Below are 15987 nucleotides of genomic sequence, written 5' to 3'. Positions count from 1 at the left end.
TTTTTAAATGATAAATTGTTGAAGAGTATGATTCCAGAAGTTTGATGGAGTCCCGTTCCCTCCTGGCAGATTTAGGCTTTGAGTCCTGCCATATCTGGTCCATTTGCCCAGGTCTCTGATGGTGAGTTGGGGTCCACCGCAGCCTCTCAGTTACTAGCAGACAGAGATCTGGTGGGGAGTGAGATGGACCCACCTGAGGACCTGAACCTGGTGTGTTCTCCCCACGGAGGTGGGAAGCATAGGAGAGCAGGGATGCAGTGTTTCCCATCCCCTGATACGATGGCCTAGGGAGTCTGTGCTCTGACCGATAGGACCAGCCTCTCCTCCCCAGAGAGAGAAGTGGTAAGAGATGGGTGAGAGGCACAGTGTTACCCCATCATGGGGAGGAGAGCTGGCTTCTCCGCCATGAGTAGTAGGAAGGATGGGCGGGACACACAAAGCCGAGGACCGGAAAGATGAAAGCAGCCATTCGTGACCACACACTAGTGGATGGTAGAGTCTGAGTACAAACCCAGACTGGTGTGACTTTAAACCTTAGCCTGTGTGGGAATGGACCTCACTTCCACGATGCCTCCTTCCCTGTGAAGACTCACTGGAATGTAATACATTTCTAGTGATAGGGGGTGTGGGTCAGCCTTCTCTTATGTATGTAGATGGCCAGGAATTGGACTGTGGATTCATAGACTAAAAACAGGCAGAGGAGAGCCTGGAAAGTAGCCCCAGACTCAGAAGCAACCCCAAGCTTAAGAGGGGATGAGCCCGTGAGATTGTTTCCCAGGTCTCCATCCTTCGCTTTCTAGCCTCACTCACTCTGAGATGCCTTGATGTGATGTGACAGCTCATTTCATGGGTCCCAGTAATAATTAATATGGAAAAAAGCAATTGACTTGAAAAATTGGGAAACTGGTCTATACCGTATACTATTATTTAGGAACGATGTAGAAACAAAGCTAAAAGTGCCTGCCTGGGAAGAAAATTGGTCCCTCTCGTCTGGTATCTGGAGTTCTGCAGCTCTTGAATGAAGGGGCAGGGGTGGGTCTTACTTATTACCACATATACTTAAAGAAAAATAATTTGATCAGTGGCCGTTCTAAGTGGTTTTTGTGTATCTTTCAGATGTCGCCCATTTAATGTGGTTTGAAAGACTCTATGTTTGGCTTCAGTGTTTTGAAAAATACATCTTGTACCCAGCAATCATTTTGAATGCCGTTACTACGGATGCATTTTCAATAAGCAATTACCGGAGACTTGGTACCCAGTAAGTGGATAACCGTTTATTCTCATCATGATTTGGATCACCACGTTTTCAAAAGCGAGTGGGTTTCCTCTGAACAGGCTGCAGCAGAAGCCAACTTCTGTCTACCAATGATGGGCCACGTAACAGTAAGCCGTGGTGGTCTCAAACTCGCTGGAGCTAGGTGGTTATTGTAGAGGGACTGGGGGGCAAACGAAGTTAGATCTGCTTGGAGTGATCTTGTGCATAGACATCAGTAGATTTGAAAATCACCCTGCAAACGCTTAGTCAGGAGCCTTAAGAAGATGATCGAAGTGCAGTGTGATGCCAGGGTTCCTGGCGTTCCAACCGTCGTGCTTAGAGCTTTGTTATGAAGTACCTCTAGCACTTCACGCAGCAAAGACTCGAGCATTTTGTGTCTGAGGGAGGGGGAACTTAATCGCTCTTACTGCTCTCTTTGCATTTCTCAGGAAAAGCCTCATAATTTAAAAAAATGGACCACAGAGAGACTTCATATCCTCAAGATGCCCGTTTTTGTAGAGCATTAACAGCGTATAGCTGAGTTAGTGGTTTCGTGTTTTAAAAGGAACTCTGAAATTACAAACGGAAACCTACTTGATAATTTGTGGATGTGTCGTTCTGACAAAAGGTTGACATTTCTGTTCAAATAAGTTCATAAAGGAGGATGATGTGAAAGAGATTCCTTCCCAGATTTGCATATGAGTCACTTTGCTTAAACGTTACATGCCCAAGTCAACCCTGATTCATAATCCCAAGCATGCCTCCTCTTCCTTTTGGGCTGTGATGAGGACAAATGAATTAATGTTTGCCCAAGATGGAGCAAACTCAGGTAGAAGGCACGCGAATTCTCTGGACCTTGAGTGGATTCCTAGCCGCACGAAGCAGACACTAAATGAAACGACCCTACAACCTTCCTGTCTTTATCAGACTCTGCCTTCCTTCCAGTCTAGAACTGTGTCAGTCAGACCAGGGCAGGAAGTCCATGCCCTTTGGTATTTAAAACCCTAGACTTCGGATCCAGGGATGAAAATTAGTCTCACTGGATGAAGAAGGCAGGTGATGAGGTTACAGACCTCTTGTGTAGTTTGAGTAGGGCCCCATCCCTGAGCTAACCCTACCTCTAGAACACTGAGTGCTTTTCTAGTAAGCAGGTGTTTCCAGTGTGGTACCATCTTGGCTGACCCCGTGACGACATTCTGAAACAAGGCAGATCCCCAGTTTTCAGAACAAGAACTCACAGTCAGAACCACAGCAGTCACACATGTACCGGTGCTGCCCAGGGATAGCGAGCTAAAGGATTGAAAGTCCTCGTTTCCTAACATTAGGACTAGGGCTTCAAGCTAAGACTGCCAGTTGAGGCCAGGCAGCTCTGGCTGTTGGCAGAGGATGGATGCATGGGTTGGGAATTATGCAGAGTCAGATAAACAGTTCAGAGAGAGTCTACTTTGAAGTAAAATTAATCTCTATCCCCTGTCATTTTTTTCCAGACACTAAAGTCAGAAAGTAGCACCTCACCCGTGTACCTCCAAATAATCTTGATTTGATGATACGAACAGAATTCTTTTGCTTGGAGCCCTAAGTTGATAACTCCTTTATATTCTTGAGGCATCCATCTGACAACTTAAAAAAAATCTCTCAGGATTTCAAGCACCCCACTAGACCAGCTGTTCTCAGACAGGATGACAGGAGGCCATATGTCAGCATCACCTAGAGACCTGTTTCAAACTGTGTAAGCCCAGCCCACACCCTGCCGTCATTGAGAACCATGGGACCAGATAGTGAACTCTTCAATGACAGGCACTGTTTCTTTTTCAGCTTTCAGTACCATCGGTCCAGTAAGTGGTAGAAGGATGGATGGATGGATGGATGGATGGATGGATGATTGAGTGGGGGGCTGGTACATGGTGAGTGGGTGCATCATGATAACTGGTTAGGTATTTATATTTCCCAGCCTGATCTAAAAGGATGCTTTGCACCTGTCCCAGGCCATTGTTCCCGGATTGCTACCTAATCCTTTATAAGACCTTTAGCTAAACCTACAACAATCTATGAATCGTTGAATGTAACCATTACAGTTGCAATGTTACGAGAGCCATAAACATCACTCCTTAAGAGCTCTCTTAATCTTCACCAGTCATCATTAATAAACATAAAATGAATGCTGTCCATTTTAGTCATAGTCACAGAAAACAAACTTTAGAGTTGAGCCTCATCTAGCTTTGGCCTGAATAACCTGGAAAGGCACTGATCTCCTTTGAAAACCAGAATATCCCTGGTCTTGGGACACCTTATCCTTGGGATCCCCCCAAGGGCTTTGGCTATGCCGCAGAGATTATTGGACCCGGGGCTGTTGTCAGAGGTGAGTGGACCTGCAGTCATGTTTTCGTACTGATTTTTCATCACAGGCGTTAGTTGTCCACTGGAGAAGGAAAGGGTCACGGAGCGGTGCTCAGCCTTGCTGCAGGAACAGAGTTTACTGAAGGTCTTACCACTCTCCCCAGACCCGCATGTAATCAAGGGCTACTTTTTCTCAGAAGCCAAATCTAAGCCCGTCACACAAGGGCTTTGACCAGACCTCCTCAGATGCATCCTGGGACAGGGTGGAATCAATTGCTACACTAGGTCTGAAGGCATATAAAATATCAAATTGAGGCCAATGGAAGTGCTAACATTAGATCTTCCTGATGACAAAAATGACAGTTTTGTATTCGATAGATGCCAAGACTTGGGAAACACGTTTTGAATGCCCCAGTCCTGAGACAGGATATTATTAATGCTGATAAGGGTCTAGAGCTCAGGATCCCGCTAGGGTTAGGGAAATTCAGGCCTGCCCCCTCACCCCCATTTTCTGTACTTAGAAAAAGAAAACCTCTCTTTGTGATGAACAACAGGGTCCTACTGTACAGCACAGGGAACTGTATTCACTATCCTGTGATAAACCATAAAGGAAAAGAATGTGAAAAAGAATACATATATGTATCGCTGAATCACTTTGCTGTACAGCAGAAACTAACACAACATTGTAAATCAACTGTACTTCAGTAAAATTAAAAAGGAAAAAGGAAACCTCTCTTTCAAGTGCAACTGTTCCCTGGAAAGTATTGCCACTTTTGTCTTTCTTTTGAGTTCCCAAATAGGATGTTCTAATTGAGGGGACTCTGGCTAAAATGTGCAAGGCCTTCTTTCAGGAAGACCCCCTCAGGGTGGTAGTGGCTTGCTGTGTCCAGCTCTTCTGAGCACTAATCAGTTGCCTTCCCATCTCAAGGTGGGAAGATCATTGGCCTCACTGTCAACTGGGACTGCACATGCTTCTGACACGTGTTAGTAACCCGACTCCCTAGACAGGAGCATTCAGGAGTTCAGTCCTCACAGCAAAGTCCTGCTGTTTCTCTGCCGGGCTGCCTCTGTCGTGCTCCTTAACTCAAAAGGCCTATGTCATGGGGGCCTGTGTCATGTTGATGATGTAATTTTCAGTGGAAAAAAAAAGGGAGATCGGAAAGCTTACGTTTACAAAGACAGCAAATATGGTGGAAAACATTAGAAGTGAATATGTAAAGTGAAAATGGCATTATTGAGATAGTGGGATCTTTTTCCTCTTTTCAGAATTTAATATTAGTTATTGCTACATCATTGATTCGGTGAGATTCTTTTGTAATAGAAAGGCTTACACTGAGCAGATGCTAACAGGGACAGCCTGCTCTGTTTTCTCACTTGCCACCAAGCTCCCCGTGGAAGCTGGCAGTGCAGTAGTCCTTCAGATAAGCTCCAAGGGAGCTCTGTGTCCTGCATTGCAAAGTCCTGGGGACGATGGTGACGCTGACTCTAGTGGCAGAGTCTGTGCTGGCGAGTCCCTCGGGATGGAGTTTCACTCCTAGCTCCACTCTGTGTGAACGTACACTCAAACTCTGAGACGCAGTTTACTCCTCTGTACAACGAGGATAATAAAGGGCCCAGCATCTTGGCTTTTTGTAAAGGGCGTAACGCACAGTAAACGCTCAAGAAACGTGAGCCATTGTCACTCACCTAGTAAGGTACGGGCTGTGAAGTGATCACTTCCTTTCTTTCCTTTTCAACAGCTGGGACATTTTCCTGATGGTCATAGCGGGCATGAAGCTGCTGCGGACCTCCTTCTGTAACCCAGTCCACCAGTTTACTCACTTGGGCTTCACCGTCATCTTCTTCCATTTCGACTACAAAGACATTTCAGAGAGTTTCTTACTGGATTTCTTCATGGTGTCCATTTTATTCAGCAAGGCAAGTAGATTAGCTCTTTTCTTCATTTCAGTATGTAAAAGGTGCATTTCTCATCAAATGCTTTAAGAGTTTGAAACATTTTCTTTTAAAAACAATTAAGGCATGAATTGAATTGCATATGCGTGTCACACTCCTGCTGCCATTTGAGGAACATTCCCCATGGAATAGAAATATGCCATGTAATTTGCCAAAAATCACTAATTAAGATGAATTAGCCATTTGTGTTGCTTGAAATTTTATGACCTTTGTCTCTGTTAACAATCTCATTACGGAACTTCCTCGATCTCCAAATGCTCTAAATTAAAGATTAGTCACCAGACTAATTTTTTTTTTTTTTTTAATTTAGCATTTTGCCTCTCGAGGTAAAGTTTGAGCTGTGGGACCCGAGGGCCAGGTCCCTTTGAGTATTTTCTTTCCCTTGGCTTGTCTCAGGTCAAGATTTCATCAGTTGTAAATCCATCCATGGGCAGTGAGAAACCCTAATCACAGTTCAGGCAAATATGTGGGAATGGCATCTAACGTTTACCATGAGGGAGATAAGGTCCTTGGGATACTGGTCTGAGTGTACGTGTTCTGAGCACCGTGACAAAGCTGGGGTGTGTAAACAGAAATTGGAAAAAGAATTTGGGAAACTCCTTCCTCATGCTCTCCGTTGAATACAGCAGCCATGGGTTTTCTGCCCTCGGGTTGACTTAACTGTTCCCCCTTTTGGTTAATAATTTTTAAATTCTAAGGTTTTTTTTTTTTTTTTCCTGAACTTCATTTTCTCACCCCTATCGATCATTTCTGTGAATTCCTCTCTTTATTACCTGTCCTTCACCTGGCTTCCTCTTTACTTGTTTTAAGTGACAAAAATTCAAATATTATAATTGTCATATTACTTCAGCAGCCCTCCCCTGTTTTCCCATCTTATGACCAAGCTCTGGCTTTGGTCTTTTACCCACAAAGATCTGTTTTCTGTTTGCCTGAGTTCTGTTTGGTCTTGATAAGTTTATCCCATTTTTCTGGTGATTCAGATCACAGGCTTCCATAATCTGTTTTCCTTCATTATGTCTGAATGTCCGTGATCTCACATAATAAATGTAAAATTGTCTCCTATGAGCTTGAAAGCATTGATGAAGTTATAAATTATTTTACTACTCACAGTGGTAAGAGCTCATTCTCAGATGCAAAATGGACTGGAACAGGTTGAATTCCTAACTCTGGCATTATTTACATGTTGACCTGGTAATATTGATATTCCTTTCTGAAACGTTGTCTCCTGTAAAGTTGAAAATAATGATGCCCGTCTCACTTAGGCGTCAGGAGGATTGATTAACGTAAGTAGGAAAGAGGTTTTTAAGTAGCGTGTGCTTTCCAAATATAAGGCGGGACTTTTAAAGCCATGTTAAGTAGAAAAAGAGAAGTTACACCCTGTTTAGGACGTGAAGGAGTGCGGCTGCTTCTCTGCAGTGAACTGTCTGTTTTCAGTAGCTTCCTGTGTAAGTGAAAAGTGCCAGGTAAACAAAAGCAGAGCAGAGAGGGGTGACTGAAAGGAGTCTTCTAAGTGATTCCACATTGCAATAGAACAGGGATTTTCACTTGCTGGAGGGCAGGCAGCCTCCCCGCTGAGCTGCCTGCTGGTCAGCTGGGAGCCAGCTACCGCTGAGACGTCTGGTAGGTGCAGGTGTCCAGATCAAGAGGCTTGCTGGACGCAGAGGAAGGATTTATGCAGAGCTATTGTTCATTCTTCCTGTCCACGAGGGCACTTTGTACCGTCCTGAGCGTAATGGGTAGGGTGGGACCCGATGGGACATAGTCTGAAACTGAATCCGTAAAAACTCAGTGCTACAGACACTTGAGTTTCAGTTGCCATCATCTTTTTAAAGCACCAGTGAAAACACTGAAAATTTCAGGCAGAACCAGTGTGACAGTGTTCCTGTTTCCCCTAATTGAGAGAGCATGAGCACGTGTAATTTGAATAGTCGGCTTTTAGGCTGGGAAAAATAGCTGAGTCTAAAAGAAAAAAAAACAAGTGAGACAAAAACTAAAAAAAATCAGCCTATAGCAAGTCAGTCCTGACACACCCCTGACTCCGTCTATGGCTACTCACGCTTTATCTTGACAGAGCTGTTAGCAGGGCATTTTCTGGAATGAGAAACCGGATCTGATTCCGACAAAAAATACAGTTAAGGAAAGAGACAGCATTTGAGGTCTTCCGGGAAAGAAAAGCCAGTAGAAATTAGTGACAGTAAATGGTGGCAATGAGGGAGGTGACAGTTAATGTTCCTTGTAAAGATCCTGCCTGCTTACCCCAACTGCTGCTTTCTGTTCATTCTCCTCATTTTAAGACATCTTTTAAAAAATTGTCTCTATTAACATATTTCCTAGAGGCTTTCTAGACCTCCAGTATTTTTAACATCTTTATTGGAGTATAATTGCTTTACAGTGGTGTGTTAGTTTCTACTTTATAACGAAGTGAATCAGCTATATGTATACATATATCCCCATATCTCCTCCCTCTTGCATCTCCCTCCCTCCCACCCTCCCATCCCACCCCTCTAGGTGGTCACAAAGCACCGAGCTGATCTCCCTGTGCTATGCGGCTGCTTCCCACTAGCTATCTGTTTTACATTTGGTAGTGTATGTATGTCCATGCCACTCTCTCACTTTGTCCCAGCTTACCCTTCCCCCTCCCAGTGTTCTCAAGTCCACTCTCTATGTCTGCATCTTTATTCCTGTTCTGCCCCTAGGTTCTTCAGAACCCCTTTTTTATTAGATTCCATATATATGTGTTAGCATACGGTATTTGTTTTTCTCTTTCTGACTTACTTCACTCTGTATGACAGACTCTAGATCCATCCACCTCACTACAAATAGCTCAATTTCATTTCGTTTTATGGCTGAGTAATACGCCATTGTATATATGTGCCACATCTTCTTTGTCCATTCATCTGTCGATGGACACTTAGGTTGCTTCCATGTCCTGGCTATTGTAAATAGAGCTGCAGTGAACATTGTGGTACATGACTCTTTTTGAATTATGGTTTTCTCAGGGTATATGCCCAGTAGTGGGATTGCTGGGTCATATGGTAGTTCTATATTTAGTTTTTAAAGGAATCTCCATACTGTTCTCCATAGTGGCTGTATCAATTTACATTCCCACCAACAGTGCAAGAGGGTTCCCTTTTCTCCACACCCTCTCCAGCATTTATTGTTTGTAGATTTTTTGATGATGGCCATTCTGACTTGTGTGAGGTGATACCTCATTGTAGTTTTGATTTGCATTTCTCTAATGATCAGTGATGTTGAGCATCCTTTCATGTGTTTGTTGGCAAAGTATATCTTCTTTGGAGAAATGTCTATTTAGATCTTCTGCCCATTTTTGGATTGGGTTCTTTGTTTTTTTGATATTGAGCTGCATGTGTATTTTGGGGATTAATTCTTTGTCAGTTGCTTCATTTTCAAATATTTTCTCCCATTCTGAGGGTTGTCTTTTTGTCTTGTTTATGCTTTCCTTTGCTGTGCAAAAGCTTTTAAATTTCATTAGGTCCCATTTGTTTATTTTTGTTTTCATTTCCATTTCTCTAGGAGGTGGGTCAAAAAGGATCTTGCTGTGATTGATGTCACAGAGTGTTCTGCCTATGTTTTCCTCTAAGAGTTTTATAGTGTCTGGCCATACATTTAGGTCTTTAATCCATTTTGAGTTTACTTTTGTGTATGGTATTAGGGAGTGTTCTAATTTCTTTCTTTTACATGTAGCTGTCCAGTTTTCCCAGCACCACTTATTGAAGAGGCTGTCTTTTCTCCATTGTATATTCTTGTCTCCTTTATCAAAAATAAGGTGACCATATGTGCATGGGTTTACCTCTGGGCTTTCTATCCTGTTCCACTATCTATATTTCTGTTTTTGTGCCAGTACCATACTGTCTTGACTACTGTAGCTTTGTAGTATAGTCTGAAGTCCGGGAGCCTGATTCCTCCAGCTCCATTTTTTTTCCTCAAGATTGCTTTGGTTACTGGGGTCTTTTGTGTTTCCATACAAATTGTGAAATTTTTTCTTCTAGTTCTGTGAAAAATGCCATTGGTAGTTTGACAGGGATTGCATTGAATCTGTAGATTGCTTTGGGTAGTATAGTCATTTTCACAATGTTGATTCTTCCAACCCAAGAAGGTGGTATATCTCTCCACCTCTTTGTATCATCTTTAATTTCTTTCATCAGTGTCTTATAGTTTTCTGCATAAAGGTCTTTTGTCTCCTTAGGTAGGTTTATTCCTAGATGTTTTATTCTTTTTGTTGCAATGGTAAATGGGAGTGTTTCCTTAATTTCTCTTTCAGATTTTTCATCATTAGTGTATAGGAATGCAAGAGATCTCTGTGCATTAATTTTGTATCCTGGTACTTTACCAAATTCATTGATTAGCTCTAGTAGTTTTCTGGTAGCATCTTTAGGATTCTGTATGTATAGTATCACATCATCTGCAAACAGTGACAGCTTTACTTCTTTTCTGATTTGGATTCCTTTTATTTCTTTTTCTTCTCTGATTGCTGTGGCTAAAACTTCCAAAACTATGTTGAATAAGAGTGGTGAGAGTGGACAACCTTGTCTTTTTCCTGGTCTTTGAGGAAATGGTTTCAATTTTTCACCATTGAGAGTGATGTTGGCTGTGGGTTTGTCATATATGGCCTTTATTATGTTGAGGTAAGTTCCCTCTGTGCCTACTTTCTGGAGGGTTTTTATTATAAATGGGTGTTGAATTTTGTCAAAAGCTTTTTCTGCATCTATTGAGATGATCATGTAGTTTTTCTCCTTCAGTTTGTTAATATGGTGTATCATGTTGATTGACGTGCGTAGAAACCTCCAATATTGTTTTTGAGGGAATACTGCTCTTTAGGGGTGTTCATTGCATGATATGAAATTTTGTTTGTTCAGTAGATTCATCAGAGTCCTACTTTTGACATGTCCTCTCATTTATTGTTGCCAAATCCCTAAGCTCTTTCCCCAGCCTGGCTCCTGTTCTGCTAAATAGCAAAACCATTGTTATCCTGGCAGCCCACGTCACAGAAGGGCTGCAAGATGAATGCAGAGACCTTGGAAGGGCTCCAGCTTCCTTGGGAGAAAGGAGCTGCGTGAATAGTGGACTCATTATTATTGTTATGTCAGTTGCCCCTAATCCTTCAGGCTTTATGGGTGGAAAGAAAGACAGGATGAGATTACAGAGAGATGATCTGTGGAGTGAGATCAAAGCACCGAGGTCCAGAGGATGAAATAGATGACTTCCAGAGGGCTTGCCTGTGTGTTATTCTCTCCCTCCCCGAATCCGTGAATCCCCCCCGAGGTCTGGAAGATGAATGTTGGCTGGTCTTCTCAGTCTGCCAGATCTAGTGAAAAATGGGACATCATGAGTTCTGGGCCAGAGCACAACAGGAAGGATTTAGTGCAGCCCATGCATTGACACAAAGGGTGGGACATTCCTAGTGGATAGGCTGGGGGCTGAGGGGAGGCAGAGGGAAAGAAGCATCCCTGCAGATCCCATCCTGAGACGCGCGATGCTGCAACCACACCCCACGCGACTCAGCACCTTTAAGGAGTCAGGCCCATCCGTCCTCTCTCCCTCAGCCTCTCAATCCCTTTCCTCTCTCTCTTCTGCCCCATTGTTATGGACCAGGGTTCTTGGCCTCCTTAGTCAATAGAAATTGATCCGAGGCCAGGCAGGAAATTCAGGCAAGGCTTTACTGGGGCCTCTGCTACAGCAGGGAGGAGCGAGAACAAACAACAGGTTCCCTTGCTTGTTCGCTCCCTCAGGGGGGTGGGGCGAGCTTGTTCCTTATACGGGGTGAGGGTAGGGGCAGGTCCAGGGGTCGGGCAGGAGGGCTGGCTTAGGTGATTTGCCCACCCCTTTGGTGGTGCTGTGTGCAGGGATCACACACAGTGCCTTGATTTTGCTCCCGGCTCTTCAGAAGTGGCAGTTGGGCTTTTTGGTCTCTTCATATCTTGTTGTACAGAATTTGCCCCAACTGCCTATGCACGCAGTTATTTTTAGTCTCTCATAGTTTCTTTGTATTTTGTTGTTCGAGGGGATGTTTGTCCAGGTGCAAACCCTGCAGCAGAGGGTCCCAGGTCCCAGGTCCTAGCCGTCACCATCAGTCATTCTTCTCTTTTAAGAACCAACTAATGTAGTGAACTTGTAACATTTCTGATATGCCTGGGTCTTTGGGGGACAGGAAGATATGCTCCACGTAAGAATATGTGGTCGTTGACAGGAGGTGACAAAGGTTTCATGCTCTTCCACTGGTCCTGAAAAAGTTATCAGAAACCATCTTTTCTTGAAATTTTTAGTAATTTTTAGTTGGAGAAGCAGGACTTGAAAGAATCATGCCAGAGGGTCATTCTGCCAGCATTTCCAGAATGTGCTACATGTGAAATTCTCCAGGCCGTTAGTTCAACGTGGGAGCTAGCACTTTTACCATTTATGAAATTAAAATTAATGAGTGAGGTGGTTTTTACATAAAGCCGTGTGAATGATGACCCCAGAGCCACGATGAGAAGGGACAAATCTAGGAGGTAGAGCTGATAGCATTTAGTGACTGTGAGGGTGCTGGGGGGAAGTGGAGTCTAGGAGGAAGAGCCACGTCTGGGAGAGCTCTCACGTCGCGTCCTCCAGGGACTCGGTGTTGTCATTAATGAGGGCCAGGAAAAAAAGACATTTTGGGGAAAAAAAATGTCGGTTTTAGATGTGTTGAATTGTGGAATGAGACGTGACAGGGACCAAAGTAAAGACCTAGGGACAGGATGTTTTCCCATTTAAATATTTTACTTTACATAAGTGCTATAAATGTAGGATCAGTTTAATAAAGTTAGAAACATAATGGAAAATACAGAGGAAGTCCATCTTTATACACACCCCTCACTCCTTAACCCCTTTCTCTCCCTAATGATAGCCATTGTAACTCTTACAGGGTAATTCCTTCTACTCTCTTTCCCTATGTATTCACACACACACTCAAACACACACACACACCCTATACACACACAAAATGTAAACTATTAATAGGTCATTCTTTACACATGTTTACTTCCTTTTTTGCTTAAAAATATGTCTTAGAGAATTTCCACGACAGTATGTGTAGTATTGCCTCTTCCTTTTGACACCTGCATAGTATTCCATAGTAATAATGTGACTAGCCATTCCCCTACTGATAGACATTTAGTTTGTTTCCAATTTTTTTTTCCTGTGGTAGCTGGGATTTCTGTGTTCACAAACTCCAGAAACCCAAATGAAACTGGCTTAATGAAAAAGGGGGATTTAACGGTTCATATAACTGATGGGATGATTCAGCGGCTTAAACGATGGCATCGAAATTGTGTTTATTTCTCCTTCTCTCCTATGCTGGCTTCATTCTTAGATTGGTTCTATATGTATAGACTCCCTCCAGCTAGTAATCCCAGAAAGAAGAGAAAGTATCTTTCCTGATGGTTTTAGCCGAAGTCCTGGGGAGCATCTCATTGACTCCTTTTGTGTCATGTGTCCATTGAGGAACTAGGCAAGAGGGACGCAAGCCCTCTAGTCAATGAGGCCTGGCTCTTGTCTAACCACACTATAGGGACAGCGGGTCAGAGAGGGAAGAAAGGGCGGGCAGACCAGAAGTGTCAGACGCTGGTGCACACGAGTGTTTCAGGAACACAGATTCCTGTGATAGGAATTGTTGGGTGGACAAGATGTACATGATAGGGTCTCCATAGAGAATCCTTCCAAAAGACATATTGCTTCCAACAAGGATGGCCAGCATTTAAGACCCAGGTAGAGGAGGAGGAAAAGTGACTCATGAGACAAGGTAAAGTACAGTGAAATAGGAAGAAAGAAAAGAAATGGCTTCAAGAAGGAGGGAGTGGTCAGCAATATTGGCAGCTTCACAGAGGTCACAGTGCCCTTGATAGAGGGGGCCCTCCGTGTCTGTTTGTAAACGCCCAGGTATATTCATTGACCACAGGTCAGTGTATTTAAATGTGGGTATTTGGGGGAGCTTTACAGTACGCTCTTCAGTGGAGCTGTATTTAAGGGAAAAATTCTGCAGTCACAACCACGTTCAGGCTGTTAATGTTTTATCAGCTTAGAAGAGGTGAATGGCTTTAGACATGCCATTCTCGTTATGTTTAAAAGGTTTAGTCCACTGCCCTTGCCAGGAATAAACATGCCATATATGTGTGATGTGAAGGGCCACAGTACAGTGTTTACTTAATGCCACCATCTCTAGGTTTGAAACGCAGGGCTTGACACTTAGTATAAGAATTGAGCTCTTAGGCATCTCCAGCCAGGAAATTATGGACAGCAAAAGTTATTTTCTATGGGGCCATTCACCTTAGCATGGCTTCCCTCTGCCCCCTCTGAGTTTTCGGAGGGTGACATCTGCGCCCACCTCCTCCACGGGGTCGTGATATGGGATAGTTCTTGCTATCCTGAAATTAAGTGGTGGATGTAACATCTCTCCATTATCTTTTTGGTTCACTAATGTTGACAGAGGCTCCATTTTCCATTTTCAGTTTATTTGTAGGTCCCTTTCCCTCACTGAGTTGAAGAATGGGCTTATCAAGTTTATTGACCTTTTTCATAATTCTGGACCTTTCAGTAAGGTTGTCTCACAGTTTTCTCTCTACTAGATAAAACTCACTCCCTCACTCCATCAGCTCTTTCAAGGCTTTGCTCAGATATGACCTTCTCAGTCAGACCTACCCTGACCACCCGGTTTTCATATTACAACTTGCCCCTTCTCTGCCCTCTGCCCAGCTTCCCCATCTTTTCACCTTGCGCTGTATTACCTTTCTGCTGTGCCGTCATCACCTTCTAACATACTCTCTCCTTGACTTGTTTTTCATTTGATTGTCTCTCCCACCAGACTGAGTTCCATGAGGACAGAGATCTTTGTCTGTTTACTGATACATCCTAATTTCCAGAACAGAACCAGGCACACGGTAGGAAAACAACAAGCCTCTGTGGAATGTTCAGTCGTGCTGTTTTGCATGCACAGGTTAGAAACTTACCCAAAGTCACTCACTCACAGAGCCGTACTCGAACTTGACCCTATTCCCAGGCTTCCCAAGCCCAGGCGTAAAAACTGGCTTGCAGAAGGTTCACAAAACCACTGCAGAAGCCTAGCACACCTTCCAGGCTCTCAGGGACCCATGTTCACTTGTAGCTGCCACGAGGATGGTGCAGGAGAAACATTTCACAGGCTCTGCACTCTGTCCAGAAACGAAGAATAGATTCCAGTGTGTCTGTGTTGCCGAGAAGATTGGAAACTCCTCGAATGGTGGGACCACGGGTGTGCTTATTTATTTCCCACCTGCTGCAACATCCAACAAAATGCAGGGTCCTGGTTAGGGTTAGGGTTGGGATTAGGTCACCCTAATTCAATTCATAGTCATTAAATTCAGTTGAAAGATGGAAAAACTGGTTTGTGAGAAATGAAGTCTGAGCTTGGACGTGTGGTTGGATGATGTTTTATTATCCTAGAGAGATGATGATTCACAGCAGGGACAGGGGAGCACGTGGGAGGAGGGGTGGTTTTAGCTTGAGCATACGGGTCACTTAGAGTTCCCTCCTTGGGCTTTCCATGGTGTGTGTTTTGATTTTCTTGGCTTCTCATAAATCTCGTTTGGCTGCCTCACTGCTGTCCCGTTCACAGTGGAGGACTTAACACGTGGCCAGCAGAGCTGGCTCTTCCGCTGTGAGCGTGTTGCTCTGTGCTCTGTCATCAGCCGAGCCCCTTTTGCAAAACTCAGAGGGGAAAACACAATCTGCTTCTAGCTGCAGATCTACCCCGGTGGTGACAAGCTGATGTCATCTAATTGGCCAGCTCACGGCACGTAGCCACCGCTGTGACGCCACTTTTAACTGTGTCATGTAACAGCTGAGAAGTGCCTGAACAGCCCCAAACATCCTTTAGTCAAGATTTATAGCCTCACTCATCAACTTCCTTGTCTTCCACTCCCCAGGACAACACCCACATACCAGGGCCATGGGTTTCCCTTAACTCAAACCATGCAAGTTACTGTAACTCATCTCCTGGGAAGGGACGGAGGCCTGAAGTGAATGCTAGCAGCTTCTCTGCATCTCGGCCTTCAAAGTAAGGATCTGTTTTTCCTTCCCATTTAGGACATCAAGGCTGGTGTGCAAGAGTTATATCTTTTTTTTTCTTTTCTTCATTTTTCCTTTTTTCTCATGCCAAAGTAGACTATACTAAATACATGGATTTAGTCATGTTGTTCAGACAGCAGCATAGTCCCGTGTGTCCCTGCTAATATGTCAAAGAAGTTTTTCTACAGCTTTCTCTGTAGACTCGAAGGGCCACTGCTGATGAATCTTCAGAGAAGGGGGCAGTGGTGTGTTTTGAGGCACACAAAAGCTGCATGAGGGCTTCCCTGGTGGCGCAGTGGTTGAGAGTCTGCCTGCCGATGCAGGGGACACGGGTTCGTGCCCCGGTCCGGGAAGATCCCACA

The 15987-nt window shown here is 44.0% G+C and overlaps 1 protein-coding gene across 2 annotated transcripts in view; it reads left to right on the top strand.

The window, feature by feature from the left end:
* The window catches only part of PCNX2 (pecanex 2), a gene marked incomplete at its 5' end in the record, with an annotated part of 272510 nt that overhangs the window by 150410 nt on the left and 106113 nt on the right, over nucleotides 1–15987 (top strand). For both annotated transcript variants that reach the window (XM_082673815.1, XM_082673816.1), the window contains 2 exons: nucleotides 1117–1258; nucleotides 5332–5509. In XM_082673815.1, coding sequence (XP_082529941.1) covers nucleotides 1117–1258; nucleotides 5332–5509 — 320 coding nt within the window. The remainder of the gene's footprint in view (nucleotides 1–1116; nucleotides 1259–5331; nucleotides 5510–15987) is intronic.

Source organism: Grampus griseus (assembly GCF_964374135.1).
Source record: "Grampus griseus genome assembly, chromosome: 16".
Taxonomy (NCBI): domain Eukaryota; kingdom Metazoa; phylum Chordata; class Mammalia; order Artiodactyla; family Delphinidae; genus Grampus; species Grampus griseus.
Note: the sequence above shows the minus strand (reverse complement) of the source record. Positions and strands in the feature narration are given on the sequence as shown.